The 21,910-nt window shown below is 40.7% G+C and overlaps 1 protein-coding gene across 5 annotated transcripts; it reads right to left on the reverse strand.

The window, feature by feature from the left end:
* Positions 1 to 419: 419 nt before the first annotated feature.
* On the reverse strand, positions 420 to 21,856 carry LOC115111463 (endophilin-B2-like). Of its 5 annotated transcripts, XM_029637526.2 has the most exons (13): positions 21,621 to 21,856; positions 20,372 to 20,513; positions 18,062 to 18,190; positions 13,864 to 13,997; positions 13,549 to 13,641; positions 9,864 to 9,902; positions 8,998 to 9,060; positions 8,545 to 8,568; positions 8,249 to 8,338; positions 7,438 to 7,538; positions 7,260 to 7,274; positions 6,919 to 7,120; positions 420 to 1,683 (listed from the first exon to the last, which is right to left on the reverse strand). In XM_029637526.2, the coding sequence occupies exons 1-13, from the start codon at positions 21,681 to 21,683 to the stop codon at positions 1,576 to 1,578; spliced, it is 1,203 nt and encodes a 400-aa protein (XP_029493386.1). In that variant the 5' UTR covers positions 21,684 to 21,856; the 3' UTR covers positions 420 to 1,575. The 5 variants fall into 5 exon arrangements, with proteins under 5 accessions (XP_029493386.1, XP_029493391.1, XP_064867571.1 ...); XM_029637531.2 differs by lacking the exon at positions 9,864 to 9,902 and having other exon boundaries at positions 21,621 to 21,855; XM_065011499.1 differs by lacking the exon at positions 7,260 to 7,274 and having other exon boundaries at positions 21,621 to 21,855.
* Positions 21,857 to 21,910: the final 54 nt, after the last annotated feature.

The raw sequence follows: 21,910 nt of genomic DNA on the forward strand, positions 1-21,910 counted from the left end.
AGTGAAAGAAAACTCAATTTAATCCCTTTTTAACAAAATGTGGAAAACTTCAAGGAGTGTGAATACTTTCTGAAGTCACTGTACATATTGTATATCCACTGATTTGCTGGACAAATGACCTATATAGTACTTATTGAAATATGGGTTTAAGCTATATTTCCTGAATTGTTTATTTGAAATGAAATCATTACATTAATGCCAAACATGCCAGATTAAAATACTTTATACGCATGAACATGTTGATGCAGTAGTCATAGAAAATATTGTAAAAAGGAGAGCGTGTTGTAATTACCAGTACGAGTTATAGAATGGACAAAGTTTGAATTTGAAAAAAATATGTATTAAATAATGATTACTTCCAATCCGACAGACCAGAATATTAGATTAAGAACCTGAACTGACAAACCACACAAACTAGATTGTGTCCAAAGCATATGTTTTATTACATCCTACGCATTCACCCAGCATGGCTTGGGAACAGACAATAAATACATTGACAGTAAAAGGCAGAAAAGGGTCAAAACAAGATATGGCAAAACAGTCACAGCATCACAAACCATGACAGAGTGCATGCATACTTAAGTTTGCTTTGGTACTAAAAGGTCTATGAGAAATAAATATACAGGCATTACAATTCTGATTACAAGAAAGACAGAGGCTTTGCATTGAGCAGAGTAGTCTGACTAACTCCTGCCAGTAGCACATGTAGCAGCCTAGGTCCTGTCTTGAAGACACTGAGACTATCACAGAAAAGACAACATCGGATCAAACAATTCAACTAAAAACATACAAAGACAACTGAAGGAATAATGACATGTTAAAGAAACAGAACAGCAAAAAGAGCAAACTAAAAAAAGGGACACAAATGGGAATAGAACTCACCACAGATACTTAAATAATAAGTTACAGTTTTGCATGCCAAAATGTATGTTCTGTGTAAGATCTGGTTTGTCCTCTTCAAAATAAGTGTCCTAAGCGAACAGGCAAACTGGAATGTGAACATTGCAGTGTGTCCAATACATTCTATGAGTTATAGCAGATGGACACAGCCTCTCTCCCATTATTTTAAGGCAGTTAGTAAAAGACTAGGAGTGCTTCAATTTCTGGTTAGTCACTAAGCAGGGCATACGGCCATGAAATGTTTCAGTGCCAGGTAGTGGTAGAGGTGTCCAGGAAAATGACAATATAGGAATGTGGACTAACGAGAGGTGCACAGGGTGTATGGAATGTTCCACATAAAAATAATGGATTTGGGAAAGATGTCTAAAACAGGTGCAAGTGTGTGTGGGCAGGCTGTATGAAGCTTTTTCCACAGCTGTGAAAGGTCATCAAAGCCTGAATAATACAGGGCATTTCAGTAAGTAAATATCTTACATTTCAGAATTTTCGGCCGAGTTGTGATGGTAACTATTCCTCCGTATTCAATGTTGTGCATTTGCCTTCATATTCACCAATGATGTAATGCGGTCCGTGTGCGTACAGCATGTGGGTGTGTTTGGTTGAATTTGTCAACGTCAGCATGTTTGAAGGCATGTGAGTGCAATGTTGCAAGCGTGCATCTTTCAATTGATTTCTTTAGCTGAGCAGCTCCAGGTATGTGACAGGCACCTTCCCTTTCTGGTTCCCTCTCTCTCCCACCAGCCAGTCTGAGTCCATGCCTGGCACTGTGTAAACTGTGATTAGCTGGGAAAAGACAAAATAATAACATGCACAGAGTGTACAAAATATTAAGAACACCTTCCTAATGTAGACTTGGTCAAGGATGGGTTGAAAATGTCATTGAATGGATGCCATTCAATCTTAGTCCTGTATTGACACTTGTTTGATGGTTTGTCGGAGTGCATAGCGGGATAAAGTCCTGCTCCTTGAAAGCGGCAGCTCTACCCTTTAGCTCAGTGTGGATGTTGCCTGTAATACTTTGCTTCTGGTTGGGGTATGTATGTACTAGAGGTCGACCAATTAATCGGAATGGCCAATTAATTAGGGCCGAGTTCAAGTTTTCATAACAATCGGAAATCGGTATTTTTGGGTGCCGATTTAATTATTTTTTTACACCTTTATTTAATCTTTATTTAACTAGACAAGTCAATTAAGAACACATTCTTATTTTCAATGACGGCCTAGGAAGAGGGCAGAACAACAGATTTTTACCTTATCAGCTCGGGGGATCCGATCTTGCAACCTTAGTTAATTAGTCCAACGCACTAACCACCTGCCTCACAAGGAGCCTACCTGTTACGCGAATGCAGTAAGCCAAGGTAAGTTGCTAGCTAGCATTAAACTTATCTTGTAAAAAACAATCAATCAACGACTGACGTTGCTCCAATCTGTACTTAACCATAAACATCAATGCCTTTCTTAAAATCAATACACAAGTATATATTTTTAAACCTGCATATTTAGCTAAAGTAAATCCAGGTTAGCAGGCAATATTAACTAGGTGAAATTGTGTCATTTCTCTTGCGTTCATTGCATGCAGAGTCCGGGTATACAGTTTGGGCCACCTGGCTCTTTGAACTAATTTGCCAGAATTTTACATAATTATGACATAACATTGCACAACCTTCAATGTAAAAGGAATATTTAGACTCATGGATGCCACCCATTAGATAAAATACGGAACGGAATAAACATTTGGTTTGAGGTGATAGTTTCCGGATTTGACCTAAGGCTCGTATTTCTGTGTGTTTATTATAGTTAAGTCTATGATTTGATATTTAATAGAGCAGTCTGACTGAGGGGTGGTAGGCAGCAGCAGGCTCGTAATAGTCAAAGGTATATGGTTTAGAGAGAAATAGTTGACGCGTTATGATTCCTGTAATAACTTGCGGCTGAACTTGAAAGGGGTTCCTTCGTTATTTTACCGTTCATGTCTTCCATAGAGAATGTCTTGATCTACTTCAAATAAGGTCTGTGTTTCGTTCAGGCTTAAACCGCCTCGGCGTTTTGAGACCCGTGTAAATCTCACTAGGATAAGGTAACGTTTGTCAAAATATTTTCATAAATCCACTCTACAAAAAAATGAGCTTCGCTTATATTTAGCAAATATTGATCAGAGTTACCTTGTCCTATGGATATCTACACAGTTATAAAATTGGCAAGGTGGTGTAAGCCTACACGAAACAGACCTTATTTTAAGTGAATCTAAAAATATCCTATGAAATAAATGAATGAAGGAACCGCTTTTCAGATTTTGTTAGAAGGTGTCATGGGAATTATGACTCGCACTTTGGTAGTCAATTCTTACCATGTCCATTATTAAAATAGGATTTCCTGCATATAGAAAGTACAGTTTGTTTTCAACATTCATCACAGGTAACTTAAACTCTATTTTTATTCAAACAGTTGAGAGTATTTGTCTCCTAAGCAGACACTTCAGTATCATTGTCACTTCAGAGCTGTGTGTGTTTTACAGATGGCAGAGAAAAGCATAGCACCAGTGTGGGACTATTACATGGAATTGGCACCAGGGAAAGCAAGGTGTCTATTTGTGATAAAGACGTAAGCATGGGGTCAGCAACAGCTAAATCAAAAAATACCACCAACCTGTGGAATCACCTTAAGAACACCCATCCAAAATATGTATTATATTAAGTTAAAATAAAAGTGTTCAGTATTGTTGCAATTGTCATTATTACAAAAAATGTGTATATACAGTGGGGCAAAAAAGTATTTAGTCAGCCACCAATTGTGAAAGTTCTCCCACTTAAAAAGATGAGGCCTGTAGTTTTCATCATAGGTACACATCAACTATGACAGACAAAATGAGAAAAAAAATCCAGAAAATCACATTGTCGAATTCATGAATTTATTTGCAAATTATGGTGGAAAATAAGTATTTGGTCACCTACAAACAAGCAAGATTTCTGGCTCTCACAGACCTGTAACTTCTTCTTTATGAGGCTCCTCTGTCCTCCACTCGTTACCTGTATTAATGGCACCTGTTTGAACTTGTTATCAGTATAAAAGACACCTGTCCACAACTTCAAACAGTCACACTCCAAACTCCACTATGGCCTAGACCAAAGAGCTGTCAAAGGACACCAGAAACAAAATTGTAGACCTGCACCAGGCTGGGAAGACTGAATCTGCAATAGGTAAGCAGCTTGGTTTGAAGAAATCAACTGTGGGAGCAATTATTAGGAAATGGAAGACATACAAGACCACTGATAATCTCCCTCGATCTGGGGCTCCACGCAAGCTCTCACCCGTGGGGTCAAAATGATCACAAGAACGGTGAGCAAAAATCCCAGAACCACACGGGGGGACCTAGTGAATGACCTGCAGAGAGCTGGGACCAAAGTAACAAAGCCTACCATCAGTAACACACCACGCCGCCAGGGACTCAAGTCCTGCAGTGCCAGACGTGTCCCCCTGCTTAAGCCAGTACATGTCCAGGCCCGTCTGAAGTTTGCTAGAGAGCATTTGGATGATCCAGAAGAAGATTGGGAGAATGTCATATGGTCAGATGAAACCAAAATAGAACTTTTTGGTAAAAACTCAACTCGTCGTGTTTGGAGGACAAAGAATGCTGAGTTGCATCCAAAGAACACCATACCTACTGTGAAGCATGGGGGTGGAAACATCATGCTTTGGGGCTGTTTTTCTGCAAAGGGACCAGGACGACTGATCCGTGTAGAGGAAAGAATGAATGGGACCATGTATCATGAGATTTTGAGTGAAAACCTCCTACCATCAGCAAAGGCATTGAAGATGAAACGTGGCTGGGTCTTTCAGGTCCTGGAGTGGCCTAGCCAGTCTCCAGATCTCAACCCCATAGAAAATCTTTGGAGGGAGTTGAAAGACCATGTTGCCCAGCAACAGCCCCAAAACATCACTGCTCTAGAGGAGATCTGCATGGAGGAATGGGCCAAAATACCAGCAACAGTGTGTGAAGACTTACAGAAAACGTTTGACCTCTGTCATTGCCAACAAAGGGTATATAACAAAGTATTGACCAAATACTTATTTTCCACCATCATTTGCAAATAAATTCTTTAAAAATCCTACAAATGTGATTTTCTGGATTTTTTTTCTCATTTTGTCTGTCATAGTGTAAGTGTACATATGATGAAAATTACAGGCCTCTCTCATGTTTTTAAGTGGGAGAACTTGCACAATTGGTGGCTGACTAAATACTTTTTCGCCCCACTGTATATATACATTTAAAAAATCGTTAGATTAATCGGTATCAGCTTTTTTTGTCCTCCAATAATCGGTATCGGCGTTGAAAAATCTTGAGACTTCTTAAACATGAGATATCACGCTGTTATCGACAAAGACTTATTGACAAACCGCTCGTCTTACTGGGGGTAGCCGTTCAGTCTTGCCGATGCATGGAAAACCCAGTCAACTGTATATTATCCATGTCGTCATTCAGCCACGATTCGGTGAAACATAAGATATTAGCATTTTTAATGTCCCGGTAGGATAGTCTCGAACGGAGCTCATCCAGTTTATTCTCCAATGATTGGACGGATGATAGAGACGGGTTACTCACTTGTCGACGATTTCTCACAAGGCACCCGGAACTGCGTCCCCTATATCGGCATCTCCTCTTCATGCGAATTACGGGGATTTAGGCCTGGTATCAGCAGTAAATCCTTTGCGTTCGACTCATTAACCTTTTGTGATTAGGGGGCAGTATTTTCATTTTTGGAAAAATAACATTCCCGTAGTAAACGGGATATTTTGTCAGGACAAGATGCTAGAATATGCATATAATTGACAGCTTAGGATAGAAAACACTGAAGTTTCCAAAAATGTAAAAATATTGTCTGTGAGTATAAGATAACTGATGTTGCAGGCGAAAGCCTGAGAAAAATCCAAACAGGAAGGGACTCTTATTTAGAAGGCTCTGCGTTCCTATGCGTCCCTATTGAGCAGTGAATGGGCTATCAACCAGATTACTTTTTCTATGGCTTCCCTAATGTGTCTATTGTCACAATGCATAGTTTCAGGCTTTTATTTTGAAAAATGAGCCTGAACGTCAACATTGCGTCAGTGGTCAGCTGAAGTCTCTGAGTGTTTGGTGCGTAAAGGACAAATGCGGCCATTGTTTCTCTCTATCCTACTAAGAAGCCACCAGTCCCGGTTGATATATTATCGAATAGATATTTGAAAAACACCTTGAGGATTGATTATAAACAACGTTTGCCATGTTTCTGTCGATATTATGTAGCTAATTTGGAACATTTTTCGCCGTTTTCGTGACTGCAATTTCCGGGCGATTTCTCAGCCAAACGTGAAGAACAAACGGAGCTATTTCGCCTACAAAAATAATATTTTTTGTAAAAAGGAATATTTGCTATCTAACTGGGAGTCTCGTGAGTGAAAACATCCGAAGCTCAAAGGTAAACGATTTAATTTGATTGCTTTTCTGATTTCCGTGACCAAGTTACCTGCTGCTAGCTGGACAAAATGCTATGCTAGGCTATCGATAAACTTACACAAATGCTTGTCTAGCTTTGGCTGCAAAGCATATTTTGAAAATCTGAGATGACAGTGTGATTAACAAAAGGCTACCCTGTGTCTCAATATATTTCATTTGTGATTTTTATGAATAGGAATATTTTCTAGGAATATTTGTCCGTTGCGTTATGCTAATTAGTGTCAGATGATGACAACGGTCCCGATCACGGGATGGGGTGTCACTAGAGGCTAAAGAAAAAAATCTTTGTCCAGTTCGAGGTGAGTAATTGCTGTTCTGATATCCAGAAGCTATTTTCGGTCATAAGAGACAGTGGCAGAAACATTATGTACACAAAATAGCACTATCTTGTATATTCCATCTAGTCCTAGCTGTTTCAAGACTGTAGACCGTTTCCTGCCCACCATACTACATATTATAGCACTGCACGGATACACCTGATTCAACTAATGGCGGGTGTGCAGGTAGAATTCTGTGTGTGTGTTCACCTCGTCAGCCAGTAGGGATAGCTCACTGGTGTCGGCAGCGTCATAGTCGTACAGGACCTTGGCCTTGCGTGTGCCTGTGGCAGGGGCCTGCACCTCCTCGATCTTCAGCGTGTCTGTCTCCACAGCGCTGGCAGGGTCCAGGGGAGAGGAGCCACCGGAGGCCATGGAGTGGCCTGGGTTACCAGCAAACGCATTGGGAAACCTGCAGAGGTTTAGGGAATGAAGACATTCATAAGGTACACAGTACATTCCCTGGGGAATAATCAGACTTTACTAACGGTTAACAAAAATTTGTTGAGTAATGGTGAGTTCAACTGTAATTGTCATCAAATGTTACTTACACATCTCCATTGGAACTGAGAGCATAAGAGATAATAGTGGAGATGGTCATTGATAAACAGCTTACATCCATTTCAATAGCAAACACTGCAGCAAATAAAAGCCAGATCTAGACAGCCCAGCTAAGTATGCTAGTATGTCCAATATAAAGTTGTGCATCTACCCAGAGCCAGTCCTCACCTGTCCAGCTCTTTCTGCAGGTCCTGCATGTGCAGGTGACACTGCTTGTAATAGGCTGTCTGTGCCTCCACAAACTCATGCAGGCAGCGCAGGTGGTTCACCTACAGACAACATATCCAAAACACATAACACAGTTGTTACTTGGTCCCCCTCAACATACCCTGTCCCCACCATATTATTAAAACAGTTTATACCATGGCATTGTTGAATACTCGTTTCTCATTGGCTTGAAGTGCATTCTGGTGCATGCATTATTTCCCTATAATGCACGGTATATCAGTACAGTAGAATTCAATAGCTATAGTTCAGTCTTACATGTTCTATGTTTGAGCTGGTTTTGAAGGCAAAAGTCGAATTGAAAACATTATTGACACGGTTGAATTCGATTTTCAATATGTTATTAATTCATAATAACAAGATAGGACTGATTGTTTGGTTAGCAAAAACCAGTAAGTATGTTTGGTTGCCAAGGCAACTACTGTAGCTATCTAGTAACCTTGCTACCTACTTTAGTGGATGCTGAACACATTTCTACCTGCAATTTTTTTTTAAATGTTGCTGCAAATGTGTTAAATGATGGTATAAAGGGATAATCAACTCGGGGCTCTATGCATTTTCTGGAAAATAATGAAGCTCTGTGGAAGGTTAGTCCACGCCGCACTAACACACCTTCCACATCGTTCATTATTTTCCATAGAGCCCCTTATTGATTATCCCTAACTTATTACCTGGTAAACAGTGCATATGCTGAAGAGTGGCCATGTGTAGTGGTCATGTTGGTCCACTCTACAAGTTTGACCTCATGACTCACGTGTGTACTGCTGATGCCCTCCAACAGGAGCCGTGTGACCTCTGCCTGCCTGTCAAACTCTGTCTGTGCCACTCGAAGCTCATGTTCTGCCTACAGAACAACCAAAACAAACAGAGAGCGGTATCATGTAATACTACAGCCCCCATTTTCCATTATCAGCTGTTTTGTTCTTGTGAATTCTGAAGGTGATAACTTGTGAAGAGAGACACTTTACCTAGAAACAAAGCTCACTAGGAGTAAAGATATTACTTATTTATACAGTACAGGAGGAGGGTGTCCAAACACATCATACTCACTTTGTCCACCTCCTCGCTCCAGAGCTGAAAAGCGGCAGGGCAACAAGAGAGGGGGAGTGAGAGACACATTCTGATGACATCACAGGGGAGACACACACATTCTTAGATTGGATTGAGACTGATGACAGTAAAGAAATAGATTTTCAACCCAGGGGTGCATTCAAAAGAAAGCATATTCCAAATGTTTTGGTCCTGCATTCAGAGTTCATTTTATTTGGATCAATTGAAGTATAACACCTTTGAAGTGCTTTCTTTGCCCTACTTTTGGTCATTGTGCCTGGGAAATTAGACTGTTGTCTGTGATAAGTCAAGTACCACATAGATAATGGATTACTATATTACTATGCCGGAAACAATCTGGTGATATGAAGAAATACCATAGAATTTGTAAAGTGACAGTAGGCTACATGTACAGTGTTAGTGTAGAGTGGACTGGCTGTTAAAGCTCCTTACCGCAGATGCACTGGCAGAGAGGACATAATTTCTGGGCCTGGTTTCCTGAAAATCAGGCACAGCCTACAGACACGGCAGAGCAGTTTACACATACAGTATGGTGTGCACCAAACAAACACAAAAGGACAAACAAAACCAAAAGTATAAGAGAGTCATGTGACAGGGACGCACACATAGTAAAAACTAAACCCTTTGTTATTATCTTGATGATATGAGACGTCTGTTCTGCGAGCACTGGCCAATCAAAGACTGCAGAGCTCTACGCTGACCTTTTTTACAAGGAGCACGTGTGCGCGCCTAAGTTGAAAAATGTATGTGCATACAAAGAAATGTAGGAGCACAATGAAAAATATTTCAGATATTAAAGCTAAAATCCTTACTTTTTCTAGGCACATTGGTGTTCCAATATAAACATTCCAGGTCCCAAAGCAAAATATTTAGGCACATATGTGAGTAAAATGGTCCCACTGTAGAGCCCTGGAATGGTACAAATATCTTTCTTCACCCTCATATCAGTGAACGCTGCTGTGGAGAGGACTGTTCATAATAATGGCTGCACCGGAGCGAATGAAATCAAACACATGGTTTCCACTTATTCTGCTCCAGCCATTACCACAAGCTCGTCCTCCCCAATTAAGTTGCCATCAACCTCCTGTGCTGCACATCTACTGCCTGGAGTCCCAAGGCGTGTTAGACTAGAAGGACGACGACCATGCAGCATGTGTAAATAAACACAGCAGCATGAGAGATGTGTACACAGCCTGTCATTGTCATAGCCCTTAAAGACAGCCATCATCTCATTCTATCCCCAAACAAACCAGGTGCTGGATTTAAAACAAATATGTGTTGTGTAGCCTACAGTATACCTGGAGAATAGTTCCGGTCGTCTGGTCACTGAGGTTAATCTATCATATATGGAGCATGGAAGAAGAAACTGTGAATGTTATGTCTGGGACTGGGTGATAAGTTGGTTTGATCTTTTATGTACAGTTTCTGTAAAATGTTGAGGTCTGTGGAAAATAATTTCCTTTTCAGAGGGCAATACATCGATCTAATCGAATACAGTAAATTACTCTCAATTGACTTCTTAATCATTAGGATTTGGCCAGCCCAATGTAATTAAAGTACTTCTAAAATACAAATATTTTGCAGGAAATAGATAAGTACGCTAAACAAACATATTTTGAAAAATGTGCATGCCTTCATGTGGCAATCACCATGCATACAGGTTTCAAAGGTCTGATTTGAAATTAGTCTACAATCAAAATAAAATGTGTTTACGGAGTTCTGTATGTCGGTTTATTTAATCATGCTATCAAGAAAACATACCATATCAAATTAGATCTTTGACCTGAAGGAAAAAAACAGCCATACATCTTAACATTTCAAATGCTCTCACTGAGAGTGGGAGCTGGGAATGTGATGTGGAGGTAGACATTCACTGGACATGGTATAATTGGTCAAGCATGTTACCAATCAGAACTTTTAAACCAAGTCATCTGTACTCACATGGGACAGGGCCATTCCTCTCACTACTGGTCTCAAAAAGCCCTTTGTGATTTAATAGGAGGATGAACTTGGTAATTGGATGCAGTTAGTCACGTTGCACCCATACACTGGTCCAATTTAAAGACACTTCTGTTCCATTTTACAAATGATTTTGTGTACTACTCAGTTGTGCTGTCTCTAGGGCAGTAGTATTCAAAGTCGAGGTTGCAACCCCACTGGGAACTGCAGTGGGTTCCCCAATATGTGTGTATGTATATATAGTGAAATTGGAAGTTTACATACACCTTAGCCAAATACATTTAAAAACTCAGTTTTTTACAATTCCTGACATTTAATCCTAGTAAATATTCCCTGTCTTAGGTCAGTTAGGATCACCACTTTATTTTAAGAATGTGAACATGTCAGAATAATAGTAGAAAGAATGATTTATTTCAGCTTTTATTCCATTCATCATATTCCCCGTGGGTCAGAAGTTTACATACACTCAATTAGTATTTGGTACGATTGCCTTTAAATTGTTTAACTTGAATAAAATGTTTTGGGTAGCCTTCCACAAGCTTCCCACAATAATTTGGGTGAATTTTGGTACATTCCTCCTGACAGAGCTGGTGTAACCGAGTCAGGTTGTAGGCCTCCTTGCTCGCACACTCTTTTTCAGTTCTGCCCACAAATGTTCTATGGGATTGAGGTCAGAGCTTTGTGATGGCCACTCCAATACCTTGACTTTGTTGTCCGTAAGCCATTTTGCCACAACTTTGAAAGTATGCTTGGGGTCATTGTCCATTTGGAAGACCAATTTGCGACAAAGCTTTATCTTCCTGACTGATGTCTTGAGATGATGCTTCAATATATCCACAATTTTCCTTCGTCATGATACTTTATATTTTGTGAAGTGCACCAGTCCCTCCTGCAGCAAAGCACCCCCACAACATGATGCTGCCACCCCTGTGATTCACGGTTGGGATAGTATTTTCAGCTTGCAAGCCTCTCCCTTTTTCCTCCAAACATAACAATGGTCATTATGGCCAAACAGTTCTATTTTTGTTTCATCAGCCCAGAGGACATTTCTCCAAAATGTATGATCTTTGTTTAAAGGCACAGTCAACTTATTATATGTAAACTTCTGACCCACTGGAATTGTGATACAGTGAATTGTAAGTGAAATAATCGGTCTGTCAACAATTGTTGGAAAAATAACTTGTGTCATGCACAAAGTAAATGTCCTAACCGACTTGTCAAAACTATAGTAACACAAAATTTGTGGCGTGGTTGAAAAATTAGTTTTAATAACTCCAACCTAAGTGTATGCAAACATCCAACTTCAACTGTATGTATGTATGTATGTATGTATGCAGTCTGTACTGAAAGTATTCAGACCCTTTACTCAATACTTTGTTAAAGCACCTTAGACAGCGATTACAGCCTCAAGTCTTCTTGGGTATGACGCTACAAGCTTGGCACACCTGTATTTGGGGAGTTTCTGCCATTCTTCTCTGCAGATCCTCTCAAGCTCTGTCAGGTTGGATGGGGAGCGTTACTCGATCGGGTTCACGTCCGGGCCACAAGGACATTCAGAGACTTGTCCCGAAGTCATTCCAGTGTTGTCTTGGCTGTATGTTAAGGATCATTGTCTTGTTGGAAGGTGAACCTTTGCCCCAGTCTGAGGTCCTGAGCAGGTTTTCATCAAGGATCTCTCTGTATTTTGCCTCAATCCTGACTAGTCTCCTAGTCCCTGCCGCTGAAAAACATCCCTACAGCATGATGCTGCCACCACCATGCTTCATCAGCCCAGAGAATCTTATTTCTCATGGTCTGAGAGTCCTTTAGGTGCCTTACAGCACACTCCAAGCGGACTGTCGTGTGCCTTTTACTGAGGAGTGGCTTCCATCTGGCCACTCTACCATAAAGGCCTGATTTGTGGAGTTGTCCTTCTGCAAGGTTCTCCCATCTCCACAGAGGAACTCTGGAGCTCTGTCAGTGACCATTGGGTTCTTGGTCACCTCCCTACCCAAGGCCCTTCTCCCCTGATTTCTCAGTTTGGCCGGGCGGCCAACTCTAGGAAGTCTTGGTGGTTACAAACTTCTTCCATTTAAGAATGATGGAGGCCACTGTGTTCTTGTGGACCTTCAATGCTGTGGGAAATGTTTTGGTACCCTTCCCCAGATCCGTGCCTTTGAACTAATGTCTCGGAGCTCTACGGACAATTCCCTTGAGACACGTTTTTGCTGACACGCCTTACCAAATCACAGACTCCAATCAAGATGTAGCAACCTCTCAGGGATGATCAATGGAAACAGGATGCAATGGAGCTTAATTTCAAGTCTCATAGCAAAGGGTCTGAATACTTATGTAAATAAGGTATTTCTGTTCATTTTTTCATTATGGGGTATTGTGTGTAGATTGATGAGGAAAATATTTGATTTTAATCCATTTAAGAATAAGGCTAACTTTCCGAAGGCACGGCACACACACACACACCACAGAGATGTAAAAATCGTAATTTTATGATTGTGTCATTACATTTGAGGTGGGGTCCCCAGAAATTCTGATGGTAAAAAAATGGGGTCCCTGCTAAAAAAGTTTGAATACCACTGCTCTAGGGTCATATGGGTTTGCTCCAGTGTACCATGCCACAAGATCCTTTCTTTCACTTTCAAAAGAACGTGAAAGTCTTCTCTCGCTCTCTTGGCTTCTCACATGCGTTCAACTGGATTTCAAAGTGCCAAATGAGAAAATGGGCAGAGAATGTCAGAAAGAAAAAAGGGGGGGAAAAATAACCAAAGTGGACTATATTTTACACTAATACTCACTTCTCCCTCACACTGTGAACATAATTAGAACAGAGATAGATGTTAGTTAGCAGTAGCAGTTCACGCTGAATTGGAGCCTGGTTACATGATGCAGCTGAACTGGAACAGGAAGAGGTGGAGGAGGGTAGACTCATGGCTAAATGATGCAGCTGAAGGGAAACAGGAAGGGGAGGGTAGACTCATAGCTACATGATGCAGCTAAAGGGGAACAGGGAGAGGAGGGTATACTCACCGCAGCCTTGGACTCTGCTAATTTGGCTTTCTTCAGCCGTGCTTTACAAGAGTCCAGGTCCAGTCTGCGGTTCTCCAGGAGACGCCTCTCTTTCTGAGACCGGGAGGAGAAGATCAGCAACTCTCTGCACAACAGCCTGTAGCCTGTATGTGTGGGGTTAAGTTGGCTAGGTCCTAAAACTCTGCTACATCCATATAGGAATAAGTAGAAAACTAAACCCCAATGTGTTGATTAGCATTGTATTAAATCCTGGTCTACACACTGGTCTGCATGCAATCCCAAGATGTCCCTCTGAGGCCAGATAGCCAGACTCACTGAGATGGTCCTCCAGTCTCCTTCCAGAAAGTTCCTGAGTGGGGTGAGGAAGCCGATAGCGGAGGTCTGTAGGAACTCCCTCTGTACACTGCCCAGTCTCCTCTCACAATCACCTACTTTGATCAGGGTGCTACCTACAGCAACACACACACACACAATATATGTGAAATATAGGCCTAGCAGTGACTTATTAACTATGAATGACATTACTTATCAGAAGACGTACTTATCAGAGGAATGACATATTACTTATCAGAAGAATACAAAGTCTAGACCAATAGGACATGGTAGCTCAATACAACCTGTAACAAACATTTAGGCTTTTCCCATCCCAGTAATCTATGGCACAAACGCCCCTTCACCAACTGTCTATCAATGACTTGATGAGCCTACCCCACAAAGCCTGCTGTTTAGGTGTAGTAGTGTAGATTCAGAGCTCCATCTAGATAGCAACACCCAGTGCATCAATAATGAATGCACTGCAGCTGAGATAGAGTGTGGGAGAACCTTGGCCAACTACAATATACCTGCAAAGAGAGGGGGAGGGCCACACTGACGGAACCTCTAGACACTCTTGACATGACTTTTACCAAAACAACAAAACTCAAAATTTTAACATTGGGGTTTCCTCAGATGTAAAACAGACTAGACCATTGGAAGACATAGCTTGGACTGTAGCCTACAAAAGCCTATTCCTGCTCTTTTCCCACGATCCATCAAACACATTTGGTGTGTCATCATAGTGGTCTCTGACTCGCTCAGGTGGAACAAATTTAAACATGCGCCTTGAATCACACTGCTGCTCTCTCATTTAGCTATTAGCGCCTTACGGATTGTGGTTGTTGTGGATGTTAGTTCTCAAATCTAAATGTGTATTTGAACCCAATAATGGTTAAATTCAAGAAGTTTAAACTGCCTATCAATCATTGTTTTTGAAACCAGTTAACAGCCAGTGAAAATGCGCTCGTAACAGCTGCATAGTCCGGATCCCAGCCTATTGAATAAAAGTGGGGCTTTTATTGTTCAATCGAATTCATGCTGATATTTTATTTATTCATAGGCCTAATGGACACATGCTCAAACCCTCACACATTTGATAGACTTAAAGGGGAAATCTATAGTTGCTACATCCACTTTTGGACTTATAAATGATATTTATTTATGATAAAGATAATTGAATTGTATTATTATATGTAGTAGAAAGCGATGGGTTTGAAGAAGCTTACATAAACAACCCATAAAGTAAAACGTAACATGCATATATGGCCAGCTATGTAAACTGCAATAGATCAATTGGTAACATACATTTTTGCCTATTTCTAATGTCTCTTCAGGGGAAAGTCATTTAAAAGTAACTTAATGTAATCAGATTACATTGCTGAGTTTAGGCAATACAAAAGTTACGTTACTGATTACAATTTTGCACAGGTAACTAGTAACGGATTACATTTAGAAAGTAACCTACCCAACCCTGAGTATAGGCTACTGTATTTGTGCATTTTTATCTTGGAAAAAAGCCAACGTGGATTTATTGGCATGAGCTTTCCATTCCAAATTAGCTGAATTAATTTATAAAACAACTCCTAGCTAAACAGGTCTGCAGAGCCCTAAATAAATCTGTACATGACCCATCACTCAGGTCTCTGTGACGAAGTTACATTTCTCCAACTGAAGGGGAAAAGCTCCACAGAGAGACAACCTAATAATCTAATATGTGCATAAACTTTATGCATTAAGGTTGCCGTTGCAGAGCCAAGCCTGCAGAGCCAACTCTGAACAACAGAGAGAGAGAGAGAGAGAGAGAGAGATGGAGCACTATTGATCCTCAGGATTGCCAGAAGGTGATTTATTGGGCAGACAGATATGAGACAGGCTGGACCGCAGGGGAGTGAAGGGGCGGGAGGAGATTAATTGACTAATGCTCACAACAGCCCTGATCACCAATCTCACTGCTCACTCACTTTAGGGTGAACTCATCAGTATAAGCAAAGGCTTTGGGAAGAGTGACACTACACACTTTTGGACAAAGAGCATAGAGTCTAGATATGGTGATGTTTTCTCACATGGATATACAGTACCTTCAGGAAGTATTCATACCCCTTGACTCATTCCACATTTTGTTGTGTTACAGCCTGAATTCTAAATGGATAAAAAAATACATATAATAACTCACTGATCTACACACAATAACCTGCAAGAGTTTCCACACCTGGATTGTGCAACAATTTGCCCATTATTACTTTCAAAATTCTTCAAGCTCTGTCAAATTGGTTGTTGATCATTGCTAGACAAACATTTTCAGGTCTTGCCATAGATTTTCAAGTAGATTTAAGTCAAAAATGTATCTCGGCCATTCAGGAAGATTCACTCTTCTTGGTAATCAACTCCAGCGAAGATTTTCCCTTGTGTTTTAGGTTATTGTCCTGTTGAAAGGTGAATTCATCTCCCAGTGTCTGGTGAAAAGCAGACAATCAGATTTTGCGTGTGCTTATCTCGATTTCATTATTTTTTTTATCCTGAAAAACTCCCCAGTCCTTAACGATTACAAGTATACCCATAACATGATGCAGCCTGCTTCCGCAGTAATGTGTTGTATATCACCACTGAGTTAGGAAGGACGCCTGTGTCTTTGTAGTGACTGGGTGTATTGATACACCATTCAAAGTGTAATTAATAACTTCACCATGCTCAAAGGGATATACAATGTCTGCATTTTTTAAAAACCCTTCTACCAATAGGTGCCCTTCTTTGCGAGGCATTGGAAAATCTCTCTGGTCTTGTGGGAATCTGTGTTTGAAATTGACTGCTCGACTGAGGAACCTTACAGACAACTGTATGTGTGGGGTGCAGAGATGAGGTAGTCATTCAACATTCATGTTAAACACTATTATTGCACACTGAGTTTGACCATGCAACTTAATTGTGACTTGTTAAGCATATCCAGCTCAGTCTTCTCTACTTGTCCAAAATTGTCCCCAATGAACTTTGGCAAAAGAAACAATAACATCACCCTTCAGTTCTCTGTTAACAAGGCCTATTGCAGTTACACAACATCAATAGTGACCTTCCACTGTTTCTGTGTATCATTGTACTTTCACATGGTGCCCATGGAACTGCCCTATGCCATGTCACTAGAAGCTGCATCATTATCACTGGTTTGGGGGAATTAAACCATGCAACTAAATACCAAGCCCTTATAGGCCATGAAACAATACACCTGCTAGTTGTCTAATATTTCACCAGTCTTTTCCCATTCCAAGTATCCTCTGCCAATGGGTTCAGATACAAAGAAAAACTCAACTGAATATAATTTCTAAGGGCTGAGCAGACATTCATTGCTCAATTCATTGCTTAAATGCAACATAGACATTAGGAAATGAATCTGACGGTCATTCCCTGGGGACATTTTCATCAAGACCTGTTACACATTGTCACAACAATGAAAGATATCTCTTGCATTGGTATTTTTGGGGGGTGGGGGCATGAAAGGTCATGTCTGATCGCATAGATACACTGACTGTACCTGAAACCGAAAGGCAAAAACTTCTGCGAAGCTAGCAGTGCCAGTGGCTATAGCTAACGGCACAGAAACCTTCCTCTAATATCTAACATTAGTCTGGCTATAGCACAAGCCAGAAAAGCTACCTAGCAGTACGAAAGCTACTGCAGAGAAGGGAGGATAATTCATGTCAGCTGAACCAATGTTTTGTGTAGGATATATAAGGTATGCAACTTATTAAGCACATTTTCACTCCTGAACTTATTTAGGCTTGCCATAACAAAGGGGTTGAATACTTATTGAGTCTTGTAAAACTTTTACAAACATCATTCCAATTTCACATTATGTGATAGTGTGTATACCAGTGACAAAACATCTAAATTGAATCAATTTTAAGTTCAGGTTGTAACAACAAAATGTGGAAAAAGTCCAGGTCTGTGAATGCTTTCTGAAGGCACTGTACCACAAATGGTTCGAGCCATTCTTAGGGATTTGCATGAGGGAGAGAGCACAGAGTGGAGATGTATTGAGTAAGATCATCAGGTGAAATTATTGGATTTGACTGGGGCCCAAGACACGGTCTCAGTTTCCTCTCTCAAATTGTATTATCACTTGCCAATCCTATACAACAACAAAAAAACAGTTCTATACCACCTGGAAAGACCGTGTAGGCCTACACAAAGCTTGAGTCACACTCACCATATGGAGTTCCAGGACCAAAATCTTTTGCCGCATCTTGCATGTAATGACCCAGCAGTTCTTCATTATTTGGTCTGGAGGGAACCGTTCTGTCAAGCTTCTCATACAGGAACTCCTCAATCCTGGAACCTGCAGATAGAAAGAACGGGCCTGCTTGAAGAGAGTACTGGCCAAAAATAGTCATCAAATGAAACTTGAAAATGGAAATTGGTGGGAGAGGAGAATGCCAAAGCAAAGTAAGCCAATGCCCAGTATGAGAATGTACAGTATTGTAATTCAAGATTGTGGGAATAAGGAGTTGAATGAAGTCGTCATGGAAATAAATGTTATTTCACTCAGATAATGAAAAGAACTAGCATTGGTAGTAGGGCTGACTACATTTAGTCGACTGGTCGATTGTTTGGTCGACCAAGATGTTTTTTAGTCGAGCAGTGGCAAAAATATACTAAATAATTGTCACATGAGACACGTCTGATTCACACCTGGCTGAGAGGACTAATCCATTGGGGAGGCCATGGGAATGGCACACCAGTAGTACATTTACCATTAGTTCCTGTAATTTCTCATCTACAATGTTTGCTTGGTTATGGTCATTTCTGCTAGCATTCAATATATTATTATTACAGTCTTACCGTTGTCATTGTAGGAATGGACACGTTGTTTGCAGAGTGCACAATCTAGGCTACACTTGTAAGAAAACGTTTTGGTTTACTTCATTACAATTACGAGTAGTCATTTTATTCATTGTCTTTTGTTTGGAGTGCTCCTGTCAATCTTGAGTTAGGAAACGCACCCGATTACGCATATAGAAGTAGGACTAGTCTACATGGCCTGTGTGCAAATGTAGGACTGCATAGAAGTGTGCCCATTTGGGGATCTGACACCATTTCTGATTGTCTTAACTCACCATCCCGGTGGAGCTTCTCAAAGTCATTTTTTCTTCACTTCAAAACAGCAAGTAAACAAAGTCCGTTTTTACATCCACTGAAAATGACAACAGTTCCCATACGTACCCTATTTGAAAAATATTTTCAGCTCTCTCCATTTCGATTACCACTCAGCATGAAAGGGGGGAAAAATGTCATGCTCTGATCTGGTGGAAACATAAAATAGGCCTACCTGATTACTTCTTATCCCTTGCACAAAATAGCCTACAACTGTGTCTGTTTGGGACAGGAACCTCTAAGAGGACACAGAATATTTTATATAATGTTGCAAGTTTGCTAGCACTAGCTTTGGGCTGGACCAAGTTAATACAATAGTTGATACAATGTTTCAAGTTCCTTGCAGATAGCCAATATGATTTATAGGATATTTATTTTCATCAGAATATTCTCTACCTGCAGGCTGCAATGTTTTTATTTCTTGGCTTTATGTTGGCTATTTTTACATATTGGCAATAGAAGTTACTTTTTGATTCGTATCATTTTCATTTAGAATTTTGATTAACCACATAACATTGATTTTGAGTTATGAAGACTATTATAAATTAAATTAACGTGTTCCACAAAAATGTGCATATTAAAATCATAACTGCCACGCAGATCAGTAGAAATGGTAGGATAACTTGGCACCCCAAAAAGAAAAAGGTTGCCGACCGCTAGTGTAGCCTATTACCGGCAACTTTAAGAGCTTAATGGCAGAATCTGCTAAGGCCAGCAGCAGCGGGAGGAGGCTTAAAGCATTAGACAAGCTCATTAGCCTACACATAGTTGATTTTATTCAAACACAGGGTGTGTCTATTGGTTGAAAGAACAGATGACTCAGTCTACCAAGATAACATATTTTTTCTGGGACAGCCTACTTAGTAGAGAGACTAACATGGGAATTAATTTCTGCATGTTACCCACAGGCCCGCAGTGCTGAGTCATTGTCTGGTGTGGCTAACGGACACAGCTGTTGAGCTGCTCACTGATAAGTACTACTTGCGATAGAGGATAGGCTAAACAACAGGTTTTCACAAAAGACTCGTGCTTGAAAACACCCAATACAGCATCGTAACACTTGTCTGTTGAACTATAGACCACACGGATGAAAAGATTGCACGACAGAGATACTCACCAGTGTTGTCAACTGTAGCATGGAGAATCAGAAAGGCACAGGTTAGCACTCCATCACCATGTAACCTAACCACCATGTTTCACATTTTTTTTAACTGATCTGAAGTTTTTGAAGCGGTTTTCAATTGATGTGTTTTTGGTTAACTATCCTGTGTATGCATGGGTGTTTGCATTAAGCAGGGAGTAGGGATGGGTGGTGGGAGTTGGAGGCCTCTGTCCTGAGCAGTTCAGTTTGTATGCTGGGCCTTACTGGGGTTGGGCTGCAGCAGAACCTCTGTCTGCCTGAAGATTTTCTCTGTCCAGTTTTTAGTGGAATCAGCACGGCTGAGCAGATTCTCAAAGTGGGCATCCAGCTCAGTCTTTTCTACCTGTCCAAACTTTTCCCCTGTGAACTTTGGCAAAAGAAACAACAGCATCAACCTTCAGGTCTCAGTGAACAAGGCCTATTGCAGCGACTCAACATCAACTTTCACGTGGTGCCCATGGAACTGCCCTATGCCATGCCACTAGAAGCAGCATCATTATCACTGGTTTTGGGGATGCACTTCATGTCATGGTCTCCTCATAGGCTACTGGAAAGCATACAACTAAATGCCAAGTCCTCATAGGCCATGAAACTATACACCTACTAGTTTCCCCATCTAATATTTCACCAGTCTTTTCCCATTCCCAGTATCCTCTGCCAATGGGTTCAGATACAAAGATAGAAAGTGCATTCAGTTTAGTTTATTGGCTGAGCAGACATCCATTGCTTTATGTGCAACATAGTCATTAGGAAATCAGTCTGACTGTCATTCCCTGGGGAGATTTTCATCGTGACCTGTTACACAGTTACAATAATGAAAGATATCTCTTGCGTTGGCATTTTTGGGGGGGTGAGGGCGCGAAAGTTCGTCTGACCCCATAGATACTGACTACCGGACACCGAAGAGCAGAGTTTTTCGAAAACATAACTATAGTAGATAGCGAAAACATAGCTACCTAGCATCAAGCTAGCAGTGCCAGTGGCTATAGCAGACGGCATAGAAACCTTCCTCTAATATCTAGCTAATGTACTGGCAAATATGCTGAATCATATGTAATGATGCCTCCAGTTTTTACATCTGACCCCATAGACATAGATACACTGACTGTACCCGAAACAGAAAAGTAAATCTTTTTTTTTTTTCAAAAACATAGCCAAGTTAGATAGCGAACCTTTGTTAGCCAAAACATAGTTAGCTGTCGATAGCATAAAGCTAGCAGTGCCAGTGGCTATAGAAGACGGCACAGAAACCTTCGAATATCTAGCTAAAGGACTGGCAAATATGCATAAATCAGATATGTAATGCTTCCAGTTTTTACTGAAGCCAGACGCTAGCTAACGTCAGCTAGCTAGTTATCAAACATTAGCTAGCGAGCAACAGTATACAGTAACTTTAGTAACGTTATTTAGTACATGTATTGGAGACACGAAATACATTTAATGTAAAAAACATAGTTACTGTTAGATGAGTTACCTGTATAGCTCGAGTGAAAAAAATTCCTGCATCCGAAGCTAATTTCTTCACGTTGAAATCCATGTCAGTAGTATCTGACTAAACCAACGACTAAGGTTAGCTATATATTAGCTAGTTAGCTATATATGATGAACAAACACACAGTCTCCACGAGAGTTCACGGCATCAAGCTAGCTACTGCATGTCCAGTCAGGGACAGCACTAGCTCGGTTCTGTCACTGTCAAGCAATGTGTCCCTCCCTGGTATTTACACATCATCCTGGAATCATTACTTATAACCTTTATCGTTT

Source organism: Oncorhynchus nerka, linkage group LG27, assembly GCF_034236695.1.
Source record: "Oncorhynchus nerka isolate Pitt River linkage group LG27, Oner_Uvic_2.0, whole genome shotgun sequence".
Taxonomy (NCBI): domain Eukaryota; kingdom Metazoa; phylum Chordata; class Actinopteri; order Salmoniformes; family Salmonidae; genus Oncorhynchus; species Oncorhynchus nerka.